At 37.4% G+C, this 22,500-nt stretch overlaps 1 protein-coding gene across 2 annotated transcripts in view; it reads left to right on the forward strand.

Moving 5' to 3' along the window:
- slit3 (slit homolog 3 (Drosophila)) overlaps positions 1-22,500 on the forward strand; it is a 615,812-nt gene that overhangs the window by 394,671 nt on the left and 198,641 nt on the right. For both annotated transcript variants that reach the window (XM_061976782.1, XM_061976783.1), the window contains 3 exons: positions 2,886-2,957; positions 13,421-13,584; positions 21,163-21,307. In XM_061976782.1, the coding sequence (XP_061832766.1) occupies positions 2,886-2,957; positions 13,421-13,584; positions 21,163-21,307 (381 nt within the window). The remainder of the gene's footprint in view (positions 1-2,885; positions 2,958-13,420; positions 13,585-21,162; positions 21,308-22,500) is intronic.

The raw sequence follows: 22,500 nt of genomic DNA on the forward strand, positions 1-22,500 counted from the left end.
ATTCTGACTTGTATTATTATTAGTATTATTTATTATTATTAATACTGCCAGAATTCAACATTTTTCTTGTGAAATTGTGACATTTTTCTTGTGAAGTTCCAACAAGCTTTTTTATATTTGCATAGTATGTATATATTATTAATGTTGTAAATACACTTCTTTATATATCTAGAAAGGGTGGTCCTGAAGAGGTAGGCATTTTTCTCAGGTCTCAAGAAGGTAACACGTACAAGAATGTGTGTGTGTGTGTGTGTGTGGGTGTGTGTGTGTGTGTGTGTGTGTGTGTGTGTGTGTGTGTGTGTGTGTGTGTGTGTGTGTGTGTGTGTGTGTGTGTGTGTGTGTGTGTGTGTGTGCTGAGGCGACCGAGTGTGAAACTCAATCCGTGCACCGCCAAGGCCGCGGAGGCTACGCGGGCCAGCAAAGTGCAGGAAAACCCAGCCGAAAGAGACTGGGGAATTAAAGAGAAAGAAAAGTATTAAGATCAACATTGGGGGGGGAAGTGTATTTTAGGGACGAGTGGGTGTTCGTAAAAACACCGAGTCCGACGTAACGAGACTTATTTTCAACGGTTGTGGCAACATCTACTTCCTGTGCTTTCAAACCAGGGGTTTCATTCGAAAAAAATTGGAGTCTTCTTTGCCTCTACTGGACTTCACCGGGCAAATATTTATATACACACGTTACAAAGTGTCCTCAGTTTCCGTTAGTAACGCGTTCCTAAAGTCCACCAAAATCAAATCTAAAGCATTGTTTTTTCTCAATAAGAAATGTTCATCCAATTAATACAGACACAATGTTGTAACACATAGCTTGGCATTGTCTTGCTGAAATAAGCAGGGGCGTCAATGATAACGTTGCTTGGATGGCAACATATGTTGCTCCAAAACCTGTATGTACCTTTCAGCATTAATGGCGCCTTCACAGATGTGTAAGTTACCCATGTCTTGGGCACTAATACACCCCCATACAATCACCGATGCTGGCTTTTCAACTTTGCGCCAATAATAATCCGGATGGTTCTTTTCCTCTCTGTTCCGGAGTACACAACGTCCACAGTTTCCAAAAACAATTTGAAATGTGGACTCGTCAGACCACAGAACACTTTTTCCACTTTGCATCAGTCCATCTTAGATGAGCTCGGGCCCAGCGAAGCCGGCAGAATTTCTGGGTGTTGTTGATAAATGGCTTTCACTTTGCATAGTAGAGTTTTAACTTGTACTTACGGATGTAGCAAAAAACTCTAGTTACTGACAGTGGTTTTCTGAAGTGTTCCTGAGCCCATGTGGTGATATCCTTTACACACTGATGTCGGTTTTTGATGCAATACCGCCTGAGAGATCGAAGGTCTGTATTAGCATCGCTTACGTGCAGTGATTTCTCCAGATTCTCTGAGTTTTAACTTGCACTTGTATGTACCTTTCAGCATTAATGGCGCCTTTACAGATGTGTAAGTAACCCATGTCTTGGGCACTAATACACCCCCATACCATCACAGATGCTGGCTTTTCAACTTTGTGCCTATAACAATCCAGATGGTTCTTTTCCTCTCTGTTCCGGAGTACACAACGTCCACAGTTTGCAAAAACAATTTGAAATGTGGACTCGTCAGACCACAGAACACTTTTTCCACTTTACATCAGTCCATCTTAGATGAGCTCGGGCCCAGCGACGCCGGCAGCATTTCTGGGTGTTGTTAAATGGCTTTCATAGTAGAGTTTTAACTTGCACTTACGGATGTAGCGACCAACTGTAGTTACTGACAGTGTTTTTCTGAAGTGTTCCTGAGCCCAGATGGTGATATCCTTTACACACTGATGTCACTTTTTGATGCAGGGATCAAGGTCATTCAATGCAGTGATTTCTCCAGATTATCTGAATCTTTTGATGATATTACGACCCGTAGCTGGTGAAATCTTTAAATTCCTTGCAATAGCTGGTTGAGAAACGTTGTTCTTAAACTGTTGGACAATTTGCTCACGCATTTTGTTGACAAAGTGGTAAACCTCGCCCCGTCCTTGTTTGTGAACGACCGAGCATTTTCACGAAAACTGCTTTTATACCCAATTATGGCACCCACCTGTTCCCAATCAGCCTGTTCACCTGTGGGATGTTCCAAATAAGATGAGCAATTCCTCAACTTGCTCAGTCTTTTTTGCCACTCGTGCCAGCTTTTTTGAAACATGTTGCAGGCATCAAATTCCAAATGAGCGAATATTTGCAAAAACGTCCAACTTTCTCCAGTTTGGAACATTAAATATATTGTCTTTGCAGTCTAATCAATTGAATATAAGTTGAAAAGGATTTGCAAATCATTGTATTTTGTTTTTATTTACCATTTACACAACGTGCCAACTTCACTGGTGTTGGGGTTTGTACATGTAAATAATACCTCATGGAATGATAAAACAGTGCACGGTGGTGCTGATGCTGTAATGTAAGTCGTGTATCTCGGCCCATTGTTTTTTTGCCGCAATGTAATTTTTATGAGCGTGGATGTATCCACCATCCCATGAGCGCGTTATAAAACGACCAGCTTCACAGATCACCGGCTTTCAGCCGCCCTAGAAGAAAAAAAAAGGCCCTCGTTCCCCCCCCAACCCCCCCTTGGGTGGCGTTGATGGAAAAGCTTTATGTCTTTGCATTTCTTCCCCATTTTCTCTCTTTGCTTTGTTGTGAGACATGGAAATCAATAGCGACACGCTCGGGGAGCACACGTGCGCATTACGTCGGCGCACGGCGGCAGTCAATCCCGCGTTGATGGCGCTTTTTAGTTAATATGCGGCGTGAGAGCTAATACGGGACGCTCTGAAAGGCGAAGGAAGCGAGCGAGTTCCTGGAACTCTGCTAATGAATGTGTTGTTTCCTCTTCTCTTTCTCGCTCGCAGCACCCTCAACAACAACAACATCACGCTCATCCCGCTGTCCAGCTTCAACCACATGCCCAAGCTGCGGACGCTGTGAGTAGAACACAAACCTTTCTGTAAAACAAATAATAATCCTGTTAGGCCAATAATTCATTTGAAAAAAAAAAAAATTAAAAGTTGACATACACTTGTAAAGAACATAATGTCATGGCTGTCTTGAGTTTCCAATCATTTCTACAACTTTTATTTTTTTGTGATAGAGTGATTGGAGCACATACTTGTTGGTCACAAAAAACATTCATTAAGTTTTGTTGTTTTATGAATTTATTGTGGGTCTACTGAAAATCTGCTGGGTCAAAAGTATACATACAGCAATGTTAATATTTGCTTACATGTCCCTTGGCAAGTTTCACAGCAATAAGGCGCTTTTGGCAGCCATCCACAAGCTTCTGCTTGAATTTTTGACCACTCTTCTTGACAAAATTGTGTTCGTTTTCTGACATAGACTTGTTTCTTCAGCATTGTCCACACGTTTAAGTCAGGACTTTGGGAAGGCCCTTCTAAAACCTTAATTCTAGCCTGATTTAGCCATTCCTTTACCACTTTTGATGTGTGTTTGGGGTCATTGTCCTGTTGGAACACCCAACTGCGCCCAAGACCCAACCTCCAGGCTGATGATTTTAGGTTGTCCTGAAGAATTTGGAGGTAATCCTCCTTTTTTCATTGTCCCATTTACTCTCTGTAAAGCACCAGTTCCATTGGCAGCAAAACATGCTCAGAGCATAATACTACCACCACCATGCTTGACGGAAGGAATGGTGTCCCTGGGATTAAAGGCCTCACCTTTTCTCCTCCAAACATATTGTGGCCAAAGAGCTCAATTTGTGTTTCATCTGACCACAGAACCTTCCTCCAGAAGGTCTTATCTTTGTCCATGTGATGTCAGATGAAACAAAAATTGAGCTGTTTGGCTCAAAAGTTAATATATATTTTTTTTTTATCGATTTTTTTTTTTTTTTTTTTATCAAATAAAATTTGCGATTAATTCCAAAATCGATTTTTTTGACACCGCTAAAATTTGCACAATTTACAACCTTATGTTTGAGACATTTTGACTGCTTTAAAATTGTAAATTAAACAACAAAGCCTATTAATTAATAAACTAATCAAAAATAAATGTGAAATAATAATTAAAAAAAAAAAAAGTTACAATAATAAATCAAATAATGATTGAAAGTAAATGGTAAATGGGTTATATTTGTATAGCGCTTTTCTACCTTCAAGGTACTCAAAGCGCTTTGACACCATTTCCACATTCACCCATTCACACACTGATGGCGGGAGCTGCCATGCAAGGCCCTAACTACGACCCATCAGGAGCAAGGGTGAAGTGTCTTGCTCAAGAACACAACGGACGTGACAAGGTGGGTAGAAGTTGGGGATCGAACCAGGAACCCTCGGGGCACGGCCACTCTCCCAACTTCGCCACGCCGTCCCCAGTAGAAATAGTGAATTAATTTCTGACAAATATTCAAACATTTTCTTTTCAACCATGACCATTGATGTTTTTAACTATAGATTTTTTTATATTTTCATTATTGTGTTTTATTTTTTGTTTTTCTATTTTGTCAACTGTATTTTATAATCAACTTACAGTGTTTAAGGGCATTTAATTTTACTTATTTTTGACCGATTTATTTATTTATTGACCAATTTACGTAATGACATTCCATGTTTTAGATTTTATTAACAATTTATTTCCCATCAGGCACAAGACATTGAAACAACGTTGAGAACTTGTTGAATGAGGTCCTGATGTTGAGCAACTCAAATACAACGTTGAAACAACATGACTTTGGACAATGTTTAATCAATGTCAGGTTGTGAAATTGATTTGACCATTGAATTTTGGTCATTTCCCAACCAATATTTTACAACACAAATACAACGTTGAAACAACATGCTTTTTGACAACGTTTAATCAATGTCAAGTTGTGATGTTGATTTGACCATTGAATTTTGGTAATTTCCCAACCAATATTCTATGACACAAACCTAACGTTGAAACAACATGCTTTTTGACAACGATTAATCAACGTCAGGTTGTGACGTTGATTTGACCATTGAATTTTGGTCATTTTTCCAACCAATATTCTACAACACAAATACAACGTTGAAACACGCTTTTTGACAACGTTTAATCAATGTCGGGTTCTGACGTTGATTTAACCATTGAATTCTGGTCAAATACGGACCATTTTTCTACAACACAAACCTAATGTTGAAACATGCTTTCTGACAACATTTATTCAATGTCAGTTTGTGACGTTGATTTGACCATTGAATTTTGGTAATTTCCCAACCAATATTCTCCAACACAAACCTAACGTTGAAACAACATGCTTTTTGACAACGTTTATTCAATGTTGGGTTCTGACGTTGATTTAACTATTGAATGTTGGTCAATTACGAACCAATTTTCTGCAACACAAACCTAACGTTGAAACAAAATGCTTTTTGACAACGTTTATTCAATGTCAGGTTGTGACGTTGATTTGACCATTGAATTTTGGTCATTTTCCAACCAATATTCTATAACACAAATACAACGTTGAAACGACATGCTTTTTGACAACGTTTAATCAATGTCAGCTTGTGACGTTGATTTGACCATTGAAATTTGGGTAATTTACCAACCAATATCCTACAACACAAATACAACGTTGTTACAACATGCTTTTTGACAACGTTTATTCAATGTTGGGTTTTGACGTTGATTTGACTATTGAATTTTGGTCGTTTACGAACCAATATGCTGCAACACAAACCTAATGTTGAAACAACATGCTTTTTGACAACGTTTATTCAATGTCAGGTTGTGACGTTGATTTGTCTATTGAACTTTGGTCATTTTCCAACCAATAGTCTACAACACAAATACAACGTTGAAACAACATGCTTTTTAACGACGATTAATCAATGTCAGGTTGTGATGTTGATTTGACCATTGAATTTTGGTAATTTCCCAACCAATATTCTACAACACAAATACAACGTTGAAACAACATGCTTTTTAACAACGTTTATTCAATGTTGGGTACTGATGTTGATTTGACCATTGAATTTTGGTCATTTCCCAACCAATATTCTACAACACAAACCTAACGTTGAAACAACATGCTTTTTGACAACATTTAATCAATGTCAGGTTGTGACGTTGATTTGACCATTGAATTTTGGTCATTTCCCAACCAATATTTTACAACACAAATACAACGTTGAAACAACATGCTTTTTGACGATGTTTAATCAATGTTGGGTTCTGACGTTGATTTGACCATTGAAATTTGGTCAATTACGAACCAATATTCTGCGACACAAACCTAATGTTGAAACAACATGCATTTTGACAACGTTTAATCAATGTTGGGTTCTGACGTTGATTTGACCATTGAATGTTGGTCATTTCCCAAACAATATTCTACAACACAAACACAACGTTAAAACAAAATGCCTTTTGACGAGATTTATTCAATGTCAGTTTGTGACGTTGATTTGACCAATGCAATTTGGTCATTTTCTCAACCAACAACGTGGATCCAACGTTAGACATCAACGTTGTCTCAATTTACAAATACAACCATTTTGCCACGTTGGACGTATAATCAACGTTGCATCAATGTCTTGTGCCTGCTGGGTTAGTTTATACATTTATTGTACATTTGTGTTTGTTTCCTTGACCAAAGTGTTTACTTCCTAACCAAGTTATTTAACATTTTTCCTGATTTTTATTTTTTTTTTTAGCCAATTCGTGTAATTAACAACCAGATTGTTTATTCAACGATTTATGTATTTAGTGCATTGTTAACGTTCCATGAAAAGTGTCATGAATTATATAGTCACTCGTTAAAAGGCAGTGGGTGGGACAATCATTTTTGTAATTCACAATTAGTTTTTCATAGCCTCCTTCTACACCAAAAAAAAGGCATGTACTTTGTTTTTAAATGCAATCTATAATCCTCGGTGACTACATGGGTGGCGTTATTTTGCAGAGGTCAAATTCATGCAGAGGTAATTTTTGCAGCACGGAGTGTAAACGGAGTCAACAGCCCCGGAATCCACTTAAGCTGAAGGAGCCATCCGTCTGCTCGAATCTGAACGCCGGCTTCCATCTGCGGCCAATCACGGCGCTCGCATGTGTGCGTCGGCGTGCGTTTGCCTCAAAATCAGACGCGCAAAATTGGATTCCGGGCGCCGCGCTTGCAGCTACAAGCTGGCGGCGTACGGAGCGCAGAATCACCGATATCCAATATCGTTTAATCAGAAGCCCTCGACTGCTTCTGTTGTCTGTCAGCGTCTCCTAGAACCCGTCCTACCTCCTTGAACCCTCCCTCCTTGCATCCTAATCCTCCGCTCCATCTTCTCTTCTCATCATTACCTCTGCCGAGGAGTCCTAACATGTGCTAAAACGACCTAACGTCATGCATGGCGACGGGGTGTGGCAAGGACATTAGCATTTGGTGCAAATCTGGATAAAGGTGCACATGCAAAATATTGTTATTAATAGTTAACTGCAAGACAGGGCCGTTCTTCCCTCACATTTCCTTTAATTCGGCAAACCAAGTTCACACCTGTACAAAAAAACGGTGATTGTTTAGCCTTGAATATTAGTAATATTAATAATAGTAATATAATGATTAGTAATATATTAACTACAGTTTTGATTTTTTTTTTCTTAAATACTATTTTCAATTGATTTTAGTGTGAAAACCAACAAAAAAGTGCACATTACTTTAAGCATACAGTGCCATTAACTCCGACACTAGCGTTAAAAGGACACAAGGGGCGGTATAGCTCGGTTGGTAGAGTGGCCGTGCCAGCAACTTGAGGGTTCCAGGTTCGATTCCCGCTTCCGCCATCCTAGTCACTGCCTTTGTGTCCTTGGGCAAGACACTTTACCCACCTGCTCCCAGTGCCACCCACACTGGTTTAAATGTAACTTAGATATTGTGTTTCACTATGTAAAAGCGCTTTAAGTCACTAGAGAAAAGCGCTATATAAATATAATTCACTTCAAAAGGTGTCCAGGCTGGTCCAGTGTCTTTTTTTTTTTTTTTTTTTTTAAACCTTTATTTACCCAGAAAAGTCCCATTAAGTGTAGGGATCTCTTTTCACATCCATACACCAGTGTAGGTGCGACTGGAAGAAAGTGCTTTGCCCAAGGACACAACAGACTCGAACCTACAACCCTCAAGTTGCTGGCACGGCCACTCTACCGCATGAGCCACACCGTATTATTCCCATGCTGTACGCCTGTAAATAGTTGCAGCACAAATGCTGTATTTTCCGGACCATAGGGCGCACCGGATTATAAGGCGCACTGCCGATGAATGGTCTATTTTTGATATTTTTTCATGTAATGATGGTCAAAATGTTGCATAGATGATGTTTTACAGATCATCTTCAAGCCACTTTCTGACAGTCGCTTCCGGATGCGCCGTTTGGTGGGCGGTCTTATTTACGTGGCTCACCTTCGACAGCGTCTTCTTCCCATCATCTTTGTTGTAGCGGTGTAGCGCGCAAGGACGGGAGTAGAAGAAGTGTCAAAAGATGGCGCTAACTGTTTTAATGACATTCAGATTTTACTTCAATCAATAACGGAGCAGCATCTCCTCATCCGGAAAAAACAACACCCGTGAACTCTCTAATAACTAAAGTTCCTTGGGTGAATAATGTAAAGTCACTACACCGGTATGTTTTAGTGCTTTCATGGCGAGTTTACTGACAGATATAAGTAAGAACTTTATACTACTTTATATTAGAAATGGCAACAGCGGAGGATGAATGTCCCATAACAAGAAGATAGAGAAAAAGAAGAAGCTTATCGACTACAATTTTTCAGGATTTATGCAGATCCCAAATACAGATCAGCAGGTACCAGAAGGTAAGAAAAGTTGTTTTCACATAATATTGCGAAACAAAACGCCAGATAATGTCTTACCTTATACACACACCATAATAATGCTCTTATGTTTAATGTGCCGACAATCCATCAGGCGGTGTGGCTTCATAGCTTACCAAAGTCGTACTAAAACATTTTGATAGATTTTTGAGCGCCGTGTGTAATCTTCTATATTTTCAATGGAACATATAAAATGTTGCTGTTGTTTACTTGAGTCATATAGATAGATAGATAGTACTTTATTGATTCCTTCAGGAGAGTTCCCTCAGGAAAATAAAAATTCCAGCAGCAGTGTACAGAGTTGAGATTGAATTTAAAAAGTAAATAATGGGGGTATAAATGGAAACAACATAGAAAAATATTACAATAAGAATAAAATTAAAAAGCAACAATGAGAATAAAAATTGCAATATGGCAAATTTATTGCATTAAATAAATAAATGTATTGCATTATCCAAAAATATTGCAGTCTACACATATCTCTTATGTTTGACTGCCATCTACTGGTCACACTTATCATTTCACTATGTACCAAATAAAATAGCTTCAAGGTCGGTAAGCACAAGCAACATTATTTTGTACATTAGGCGCACCGTGTTATAATGCGCACTGTCGAGTTTTGAGAAAAAAAGTGCGGAACATACAGTATAAAAAAATAGCACTGACGCTAACGTTAAGGGCGACACAAAATGTGTCCGGGTTGGTCCAATTTTTGTTCACGGACGACTGTTTGGAACGGTTACATTCGCATTGGCGGCAGCGCTAAAAACGACACAAGCTGGTCCAGGCTGGTCCGTATGTATTATTATTATAAACAAATATGCACATTTGCAGGGGCAATGGCGTTGTTACAAAATATACCCATTTGAAGTTAGCACTGTTTTTTTTTCTGATTTGAGGCATTTTTAAAATATCTTTTTAATATATATTTTTTTGTCAGCAGTAATGAGATCACCTCATTGTATAGTATTCATAAATCGCCGTCAATAAATCTGCAATCAACCGTAATAAAACGGTGACGTACACACAGGCATCACCTTACCAAACATTAAAGACACACTAAGGAAGAGCGACTCACAAATATACACCCCATTCCGCCCTGTGTTTAATCCTACTTGTCAGTAATTAAGGCCTCGCCGGGGGTGGGCTCGGACGTGGCTATCTCCAGGCGGCGGGGTTTGACTATAAACTGGATTTATAATAGGAGCGCGGTCTTAAAAGCCACCGCCCCCGCTGCGAGCATCAATGAGCCCCCGTCTCTGTTCCGTAACAGGATTTGTCCTGGGCTTTATTACAAAGGGACGCCTGTCTTGTGAAAGGCGAGATCTCCCGGCCGGCATCTAATACGCTGACGAGACATCCTGCCTTGTTGCCCGCCCTTCTCCTGCACTCTCTCTGCGTGTCGGGCTCGCACACTCTCGAGGTGTCGGCAGCATGTGGCGTCGCAGCTTAGCGTTCGGGTCCGTAATGCAGCCGGCGTTGAACATTAGCACGCCGGGAGGTCTTGTTCCACCGGATTCTGTGGAGTAATTGCCACTTAAGTCGTCCCCATGGGAACATTTCGCAAACATAAACTTCATATTTGATGAAATGATGTGCACGTTTTTATCATATGTTGGATTTATTGGACACAACGTTGCTAAGTAGCGTAAAAATAAGCTAAATATGAAAAATATTAGGACACCATTAGAATAAAAGGCTCAACTCAATAATAACTCTGAAGAATTAAAAATGTGTCGTGGAAAGTGAAAATCATCATTAGTCTCGCACATCTTGGTGTTTTCTGACATTTTTATTACTTCTGCATAACATCGTAATTCTCATAATATTATTAGTATTTCTGCAAAACGTCGTGATTCTCATATCATTATGAATATTTCTGCATAACATCGTGATTCTCATAAAATATTTCCGCATAACATCGTGATTATTATAATATGAACATTTCTGCATAACATCGTTATTCTCATAAAATATTTATGTATAACATCGTGATTCTTATAATATGAATATTTCTGAATAACAACGTGATTCTCATAATATTGCTAATATGTCTGCGTAACATCGTGATTCTCATAAAATATTTATGTATAACATCGTGATTCTTATAAAATGAATATTTCTGAATAACAACGTGATTCTCATAATATTGTTAATATGTCTGCATAACATTGATTCTCATAACATGATTAATATTTCTGCATAACAATGGGATTCTCATAATATCATTATTTCTGCAAAGTATCGTGATTCTCATAATATTGTTAACATTGTGATTTTCTTAAAATTGTTAATATTTCTGCATAACATTGTGATTCCCATAACATGATTAATATTTCTGCAAAACATTGTGATCCTCATAATATTGTTAATATTTCTATATAACATTGTGATTCTCATAACAATGATATTTCTGCATAACATCGTGATTTTCATATTATTTCTGCATAACATTGTGATTCTCATAATATTGTTAATATTTCTGCATAACATTGTGATTCTCATTGTATTGTTAATATTTCTGCATAACATCGTGATTCTCATAACATGATTAATATTTCTGCATAATATCGTGATTCTCATAACATGATTAATATTTCTGCATAATATCGTGATTCTCATAACATGATTAATATTTCTGCATAACAATGGGATTCTCATATTATTATTTCTGCAAAATATCGTGATTCTCATAATATTGTTAATATTTCTGCAAAGCATCGTGATTCTCATAAAATTGTTAATATTTCTGCATAACATCGTGATTTTCATAAAATTGTTATGTCTGCATAACATCGTGATTCTCATAACATGATTAATATTTCTGCATAACAATGTAATTCTCAAAATATTATTTCTGCAAAATATTGTGATTCTCGTAATATTAATATTTATGCATAACATTGTGATTCTCATAACGTTAATATTTCTGCATAACATTGTGATTCTCATAATATTGTTAATATTTCTGCAAGACATTGTGATTCTCATAATGTTAATATTTCTGCATAACATCGTAATTCTCATAACATTGTTAATATTTCTGCACAACATCGTGATTCTCATAACATTGTTAATATTTCTGCATAACAATGTGATTCTCATAATGTTATTATTTCTGCATAACATCGTGATTCCCATAATATAATTAATATTTCTGCATAACATTGTGATTTTCATATTATTTCTGCAAAACATTGTGATCCTCATAATAATGTTAATATTTTTGCACATCATTGTGATTCTCATAATATTGTTAATATTTCTGCATAACATTGTGATCATCATAATAATGTTAATATGTCTGCCCTCATAATAATGTTAATATTTCTGCATAGCATCGTGATTCTCATATTATTCATATTTCAGCATAACATTGTGATTCTCATATTATTCATATTTCTGCATAACATTGCGATTCTCATAATATTGTTAATATTTTTGCAAAACATTGTGATTCTCATAACATGATTAATATTTCTACAAAACATTGTGATTCTCATAGTATTGTTAATATTTTTGCATAACATTGTGATTTCCATAATGATTAATATTTCTGCATAACATCGTGATTCTCATAATATGGTTAATACATTGTGATTCTCATATTATTTTTGCAAAACACCGTGATCGTCATAATAATGTTAATATTTCTGCATAACATTGTGATTTTCATAATATTGTTAATATTTCTGCAAAACATTGTGATCCTCATAATATTGTTACTATTTCTGCATGGCATCGTGATTCTCATAACATTGTTAATATTTCTGCATAACATCGTGATTCTCATAACGTGATTAATATATCTGCATAACATTGTGATTTTCATAGCATAATTTATATTTCTGCATAACATCGTGATTCTCATAATATTATTATGTCTGCATAACATCGTGATTTTCATAACATGATTTAAATATCTGCTTAACATGGTGAATATTTCTGCAATGTTATTCATATTTCTGCGTAACATTGTGACTCTATTACGATGTATGATTTGTATATTTCTGGTACATTTCTTGTTACAACACTGATTACTCAATGTGACTTTTTTCAGTAACTTTGTGACTTTTTATCATATTTTTCCAGTGATATGTTTGTTTTGTTTTCTCCAAAGAAGAAGCAAAACGATGCATGCAAGTTAGACTTCGAAGTCTTGCTGGATTCAAATCCAAAGTTTGGTGCAACTTCTGGGATGGATTTGTTTCCCTATTATTAGTGAGGTGGAATATAAAAATGGAACAGCTCCAATTCACTGCATTATACATACACACTCTACATATATACATACATACATACATACATAATAATCTTGCCTTTTGCTCATATTGGGATCCAGGTTATTGTCTTTTTCTCATTTTCTCACATTTCCTTTGCTGCTGCTTGTCATTTCCGATCTTATTGCTTATTTTTTTATTCATACAGTCCGTCTGCCGGCGGCGTCGTGGTTCTCACGTGCGGCGTCTCTCTCGACACGTCGCATCTCACGCATTTGCCCAACGAGCATATTGTCGTTGTTGCTGCGCAGTGTGCTAGTTGACGCCTGGCAAACATCCGTGCTCAGTCCCCTCCGTTTGCTTCCTTCCCTCAGTCGTCTGCACTCCAACAACCTCCTGTGTGACTGTCACCTCTCCTGGCTTTCCGATTGGCTGCGGGCAAGACGGGGCCTGGCGCCCTTCACACAGTGCATGGCCCCCGCCCACATGAGGGGCCTGAATGTCCCCGACGTGCAGAAGAAGGATTTCGTCTGCAATGGTGAGTGCACGCCCAATGTATCAACCGTAGGTGTCCTTTTTGTTTTGGTTGGTTACAATGAGCAAGTTCCAGAATGTGGCAAGTCAGGTTGCACAGTAGCAGCAACCAAGAATAACACAATAAATACTAAATATACATAATTATGTCAACTAGAATTAATTAATTAATATTTATGTTGATTAATTAATACTTATGTAAAGTAGAATTAATTACAATTATGTAAGCTATAATTAATTAATTGAATAATTAATAATTAAGTAAACTAGAATTGATATATTAATAATGATGTAAACTTTAAATAAATAATAATGATTTAAGCTAGAATTAATTAATTATTAAACTAGAATTAATTAAAAATATGTAAACAGAATTAATTAATAAGTAAACTAGAATTAATATATGAATAATTAATTCATTAATTATAAATTATGTAAACTACAATGTATTTATTTTTTAATAACATTGGGTGCCAGTTCTACCCCAAAAGGGAAAAAGCGGTAGAAAATGGATGGATGGATGGGTGCCAGTTCTATGATTAATCACATCCCTCCATAAAAAAAAACACCTTCAATACATTTATATATGACTTAAAAGAAAACTTTTACTCAAACTTTTAATAAAGTCAAATACAAATAAAGCAATAAGAAAAGTATCCAACACTTCTCTTTTTCCGAAATAAATCTGTACAACAGATATGATCATCTACATTCGGGGTGTCAAACTAATGGAGGGAAATGTATTTCCACACTGGCCAAATTGGTAAAATCATGGCACAATAACTTCAAAATAAAGACAACTTCAAAAAAATGTATTTGTCTTACGTTGGCCAAAAAATAGAAATGTTACACATTACGGATAATAATCTTGGCGAAACACTTCAAGTTAGTTGAAAAATTCAGAGGAAAAAAAAATGGTGCAGTTTCAAAAACGAGAAGAACACAATGAACGTTGACTTTGTCTCAGTGCGTTTACAAAGCTAAGCACTTCCTGTTTAGCATTCCCATGTTGGCAGTTCACCATTAAAGACGTGTTGGGAAAAGCAACCGGGTGTTTCCTTAAACCGCGCCGTTGGTGACATCCGCAACTGCCACGACACATGCATTAATCATCATTCAAATATTACAATTATAATGTAATCAAAACAATTGTCAAAATAATGTTTTTCTAGACACTCAAAGCGCTTCACAGAGAAGTGAGAACCCGTCATTTATTCACTCTACATTCACACCTGGTGGTAAGCTACATTTGTGGCCACAGCTGCCCTGGGGGAGACTGACGGAAGCGTGGCTCCGACCACCGCCCATCTTTAATTCACCAGTGTGAGCGGCACTGGGGGCAAAGTTAAAAAGTTAAAAGTACCAATGATTGTCACACACACACACACACACACACACACACACACACACACACACACACACACACACACACACACACACACACACACACACACTAGGTGTGTCTCTACTTTTGACCCATCACCCTTGATCACCCCCTGGGAGGTGAGGGGAGCAGTGAGCAGCAGCGGTGATTAAACCCCCAATTCCAACCCTTGATGCTGAGTGCCAAGCAGGGAGGTAATGGATCCCATTATTTATAGTCTTTGGTATGACTCGGCCGGGGTTTGAACTCACAACCTACCGATCTCAGGGCGGACACTCTAACCACTAGGCCACTGAGTGGTTGGCAAGGGTGACATGTCCTGCCCAAGGACACAACGGCAGTGAATTGGATGGCCAGAGGCGTGGCCACGCTACCCACCTCGCCATGCCTCAAACGACACCATGATAGTCGAAATTGAACGTAACATAACTGCAAACTTAACCAATGTGAACGTGCTAAATTTAAGCATAAAATAAAACAGAAATGTAGAAACTCACATTTTTACAATGGAGCTCAGGGTGCACATCATCAACACGGAACTCTAACCAGAAAGATGATGGTCATGTTGACTTAACTAAAGACTTAGTTGGCCACATGCGTGGACAACACCTTTTAGCTCTTATTTCCAAAATTGTGTACACTACTGAATTGGGGTCTTATGGCCGCTTATGTGGACACTTATACTGCCATCTGGTGGTGTCAGAAGAGTATAACATACCGTATTTTTCGGACTATAAGTCGTAATTTTTTTTCATTGTTTTGGCCGGGGGTGTGACTTATACTCAGGAGCGACTTATGTGTGAAATTATTAACACATTTCCGTAAAATATCAAATAATATTATTTAGCTCATTCACGTAAGAGACTAGACGTATAAGATTTCATGGGATTTAGCGATTAGGAGTGACAGATTGTTTGGTAAACGTATAGCATGTTCTATATGTTATAGTTATTTGAATGACTCTTACCATAATATGTTACGTTAACAAACCAGGCACGTTCTCAGTTGGTTATTTATGCCTCATATAACGTACACTTATTCAGCCTGTTGTTCACTATTCTTTATTTATTTTAAATTGCCTTTCAAATGTCTATTCTTGGTGTTGACTTTTATCAAATAAATGTCCCCCAAATATGCGACTTATACTCCAGTGCGACTTTTATTGTCAATAAGTGGACTGTGAGGGTTTTGTTTTCCCGAGATGCAAGTAAAGCTGGATCGGACATGGCTTAGAGGTGAGTACATATTTATTTAAACACTAACAAACTACAAAAAAAGGAAGAAAACAAAAGGCGCACAATGGCGGAGAACAAACTTAAATAATGAAAACAAAAGACTAGCACAAAGGCAATTAATAATGAACATGAAACAAAAACCCTTACTGTGGCATGGCATGAAGCATGAACTATAGTAAACAGGAATCTCATGGGTAGCAGAGGTAGTATGGATAATGTCACCAGGACAATCAACAGAAAAAGACAGGCTTAAATAGCAGTGACATGATTAGTGACAGGTGCACGAGTGCAAAGCGTGAGACAGGTGCGTGACATGAGGACAAGTGAAAACTAATGGGTAGTCATGGAAACAAAAGCAATGGAGCGTAAACAGAAACTAAAGAGTCCAATAACTAAACTAAACAAAACATGATCCAAAAGACATGACTTATATATGTTTGTTTCCTTCTCTATTATGCATTTTCGGCCGGAGCGACTTATACTCCGAAAAATACGGTACAATGAAATTTGGAGGAAAAAAAGTGTAAAAATAAGAATTAGCATGTCACTAAACATGAAGTACACGTTTGTGTACTTATGGACTAAGTACAAAATATCAAAAGATGATTCTTAGTTTTTGTTCTAATTAGGGTCCAATAAGCAAAGAGAAATAACAAAAGCATGTACAAACCCTGTTTCCATATGAGTTGGGAAATTGTGTTGGATGTAAATATAAACGGAATACAATGATTTGCAAATCATTTTCAACCCATATTCAATTCAATGCACTACAAAGACAAGATGTTTGATGTTCAAACTGATAAACATTTATTTTTTTGCAAATAATCATTAACTTTAGAATTTGATGCCAGCAACACATGACAAATAAGTTGGGAAAGGTGGCAATAAATACTGATAAAGTTGAGGAATGCTCATCAAACACTTATTTGGAACATCCCACAGGTGTGCAGGCTAATTGGGAACAGATGGGTGCCATGATTGGGTATAAAAGTAGATTCCATGAAATGCTCAGTCATTCACAAACAAGGATGGGGCGAGGGTCACCACTTTGTCAACAAATGCGTGAGCAAATTGTTGAACAGTTTAAGAAAAACCTTTCTCAACCAGCTATTGCAAGGAATTTAGGGATTTCACCATCTACGGTCCGTAATATCATCAAAGGGTTCAGAGAATCTGGAGAAATCACTGCACGTAAGCAGCTAAGCCCGTGACCTTCGATCCCGCAGGCTGTACTGCATCAACAAGCGACATCAGTGTGTAAAAGATATCACCACATGGGCTCAGGAACACTTCAGAAACCCACTGTCAGTAACTACAGTTGGTCGCTACATCTGTAAGTGCAAGTTAAAAATCTCCTATGCAAGGCAAAAACCGTTTATCAACAACACCCAGAAACGCTGTTGGCCTGAGCTAATCTAAGATGGACTGATACAACGTAGAAAAGTGTTCTGTGGTCTGACAAGTCCACATTTCAAATTGTTTTTGGAACTGTAAACGTCGTGTCCTCCGGACCAAAGAGGAAAAGAACCATCCGGATTGTTATAAGCGCAAAGTTGAAAAGCCAGCATCTGTGATGGTATGGGGGTGTATTAGTGCCCAAGACATGGGTAACTTACACATCTGTGAAGGCACCATTAATGCTGAAAGGTACATACAGGTTTTGGAGCAACATATGTTGCCATCCAAGCAACGTTACCATGGACGCCCCTGCTTATTTCAGCAAGACAATGCCAAGCCACGTGTTACATCAACGTGGCTTCATAGTAAAAGAATGCGGGTACTAGACTGGCCTGCCTGTAGTCCAGACCTGTCTCCCATTGAAAATGTGTGGCGCATTATGAAGCCTAAAATACCACAACGGAGACGCCCGGACTGTTGAACAACTTAAGCTGTACATCAAGCAAGAATGGGAAATAATTTCACCTGAGAAGCTTAAAAAATGTGTCTCCTCAGTTCCCAAACATTTACTGAGTGTTGTTAAAAGGAAAGGCCATGTAACACAGTGGTGAACATACCCTTTCCCAACTACTTTGGCACATGTTGCAGCCATGAAATTCTAAGTTAATTATTATTTGCAAAAAAAAAAAAAAAAAGTTTATGAGTTTGAACATCAAATATGTTGTCTTTGTAGTGCATTCAATTGAATATGGGTTGAAAAGGATTTGCAAATCATTGTATTCCGTTTATATTTACATCTAACACAATTTCCCAACTCATATGGAAACGGGGTTTGTAAACAAACAGCTTGGGCCTTAGTCTTTGCATCTTACTGTTTCGTTATTTTATCCGTTGAGTGGATGATTTACAACGAGAGAAAGTAGTGTGCGTCAATACCGCATCAATCTGCCGCCATGCACATGTAAACACCAGGTAGCCGATCACGAGTGACCATACAATTAATAAATAGAGTCCAGCCTGTGTTTAAACCCCTATTGGCTGTTTTTATGCAGTCACAAACGCTCAGTATGATGAATGTTTAGGGGCCGCTAAATGCTTGCAAAAGTCTACCTTGTCTCATTAAGCAGCGCTATCGTCCAGAGACACCTCAGCATTGAGACGTCCACCAAAGTGTGTGTGTGTGTGTGTGTGTTTATGTGTGTGTGCGTGTGCGTGTGTGTGTGTGTGTGTGTGTGTGTGTGTGTGTGTGTGTCTGTGCGCTCAGGCCGTAAGAAGCCTTCTCTTATCGCTGTTTGGAGGCGTCTGATTCAGCTTTGTGCTAATAGCCTGTCAGGATGCTTCCTCTTTATTAGCCTTTAGCCTCATCGCTGCCGTCGACATAACCCCCGATTAGGACTCCTCGCGTCGTATAGTTCCCCGGTGGGCCACAGCTTCACTAACAGTGAACGTATTTTCTGGTTACCTACCTTGCATCAGCGAGATACGTCATTGCGTTGTCGATAATGAAGACATTTTGTCGACGACGTGCATTTAATAAAAGATAGGCACTTTGCATGCAGGTCTGTATGTTTAATTTTCATTAGGGATGTCCGATAATGGCTTTTTGCGGATATCCGATATTCCGATATTGTCCAACTCTTTAATTACCGATGCCGATATCAACCGATATATACAGTCGTGGATTTAACACATTATTATGCCTAATTTGGACAACCAGGTATGGTGAACATAAGGTCCTTTTAAAAAAAAAAAATTATAATAATAATAATATTTTCTTGAATAAAAAAGAAAGTAAAACAATATAAAAACAGTTACATAGAAACTAGTAATTAATGAACATGAGTCAAATTAACTGTTAAAGGTTAGTACTATTAGTGGACCAGCAGCACACACAATCATGTGTGCTTACGGACTGTATCCCTTGCAGACTGTATTGATATATATTGATATATAATGTAGGAACCACAATATTAATAACAGAAAGAAACAACCCTTTTGTGTGAATGAGTGTGAATGGGGGAGGAAGGTTTTTTGGGTTGGTGCACTAATTGTAAGTGTACCTTGTGTTTTTTATGTAAAAGTGGACTGCCGATAAGATCGGCCGATAAATGCTTTAAAATGCAATATCGGAAATTATCGGTATCTGTTTCAAAAAGTAAAATGTATGACTTTTTAAAACGCCGCTGTGTACACGGACGTAGGGAGAAGTACAGAGCGCCAATAAACCTTAAAGGCACTGCCTTTGCGGGCCGTCCCAGTCACATAATATCTACGGCTTTTCATACATACAAGTGAATGCAAACCATACTTGGTCAACAGCCATACAGGTCACACTGAGGGTGGCCGTATAAACAACTTTGACACTCTTACAAATGTGCGCCACACTGTGAACCCACACCAAACAAGAATGACAAACACATTTCGGCATGTTGGCATTTTTTTCCATAACTTGAGTTGATTTATTTTGGAAAACCTTGTTATATTGTTTAATGTATCCAGCGGGGCATCACAACAAAATTAGGCATAATAATGTGTTGATTCCACGACTGTATATATCGGTATTGGTTGATATCAGAATCAGTAATTAAGAGTTGGACAATATCGGAATATCGGCAAAAAAGCCATTATCGGACATCGCTAATAAAACGTTTGCATGCTGACATAAGAGACAATATCATTGTTTTAAAAAGGCGGCAATCATCACAATCCATGATTTTTAGGTTTAAACATAAAAATGTATCGAAAAAGCTAGCATAAAATGTGAGCATGCTAACATTGACATGAAGACATATAACAAGTGTGCGTACTTCTAAGATAGCACCAAGTATTAAAATGTACTATTTGTAGGTGTAAACGTATAAAATTAGCTAAACTGCTAGCATAAAACGTTAACATTCTAATGCTAGCATTAGCATGCTAAGATAAGAGACGTTGGCCTACTTTCAAAATAGTGGCCAGAATCAAAATGAAATGATTTTTAGGTTTGAACATACTCAATTAGCTAAAAAGCTAGCCAAAACAGTTAGCATGCATACTTGTGAGGCCCATAAAAGCAGGCCCATAATTATCTCTGATTGTGTACGTTTACTGCCATCTAGCGTCTACTTTTAAGAGTATGTGGTTTAAAACCGTCAATCACACAAAAAGGCTGCGAAAACCTGGAGGGAGTGAAATTGAAACCACTTGGTGTCCCTCGCAAATCCCTTTTGTTCCTTCACGTGACTCGGTGGATTTTGTTCCTTCACATGACTGGGGGGATTTTGTTCCTTCACGTGACTCGGTGGATTTTGTTCCTTCACATGACTGGGGGGATTTTGTTCCTTCACGTGACTCGGTGGATTTTGTTCCTTCACATGACTTGGTGGATTTTGTTCCTTCCCCTGACTCTGTGGATTTTGTTCCTTCACATGACTCAGTGGATTTTGTTCCTTCACATGACTTGGTGGATTTTGTTCCTTCACGTGACTCTGTGGATTTAGTTCCTTCACATGACTTGGTGGATTTTGTTCCTTCACGTGACTCTGTGGATTTTGTTCCTTCACATGACTGGGTGAATTTTCCGCAGGCCCCGCCCACACCGACACCAGGACATGTGCGCCCCTAGTGGCCGTGTGCCCGCCCAGCTGCAGCTGCAACAACAACATCGTGGACTGCCGCCGCAAAAGCCTGACTGAAATACCGGCCAACCTCCCCGAGGGCATCACGGAGATGTAAGACTGCAGGACTTTTTCTCATTTTTTTGTAAACATTGTGTGTGTGTTTTTGTTTGTGTTTCCTACTGGGAGACATTTTAAACTCTACTTCAACTGCACTCAAGGAAAAAAGACCACCTGACCTGCGAGCAATGCGACAAAAACGATATTTCCACAACATCCACGCCATGTTATTCCCCACCAAGTGATCGCCATATAACCTCATACATCGTCTCTGGTTGTGTGCAGCATTTACTTTTAAGACCCAATGCAAGCAACCTTCTCTAGTCATGGTACGGGAAAAAAAAAATCCAACCAACACAAAATGTAAACAGACATGGTCACACATAACACAACCTAAGAAAATCAATTCAAAATAGTTAATTTATTGTATATTTCTTAAACACATTGAAATATTTGGTATGTTATTTATTGTTTTGGTCCTTTTATTATATAAAACAGCATTTTATGGTTATTTATATTGATATCACTTTAGTTATGTCATAAAGGAAGGATTTTTTTTAGATTTTTTTTATTTTTACAATATATATAATTTACCCAGGTTTTAATGTGCCCCCAAAAAAACAAATATATTATTATGTTGAAATACATTTTGGGGCGGATGATTTTCGTCTTTGTCTTTACACGTAAAACACAAATGTTTTTGTTTTTACCACAACAATACTACTTTTAAGAATGTTATAAAATGGGGGAATATATATATATGTATATACACATACAGAATATATATTGCGTATATATTATGTATATCTACTGTATGTGTATACACATACAGAATATATATTATGTATATACTATGTATATCTACTGTGTGTATATGTGTGTATATGTGTGTGTATATATACATGGGTATATATATATATATATATATATATATATATATATATATATATATGCACACATGTATATATATTTATACATATGTATATGGATATATATACACATATGTATGTATATATGTGTATATATGCATATATATATATATATATATATACACACCTAATGCTGTGTGTATATATATATATATATATATATATATATATATATATATATATACACCACTAGTGCTGTGTGTATATATATATATATATATATATATATATATATATATATATATATATATATATATATATATATATATATATATGTATATATACATACAGTCAAGAAAATAAGTATTTGAACACCCT

This window comes from Nerophis lumbriciformis, linkage group LG16 (genome assembly GCF_033978685.3).
Source record: "Nerophis lumbriciformis linkage group LG16, RoL_Nlum_v2.1, whole genome shotgun sequence".
Lineage (NCBI taxonomy): Eukaryota > Metazoa > Chordata > Actinopteri > Syngnathiformes > Syngnathidae > Nerophis > Nerophis lumbriciformis.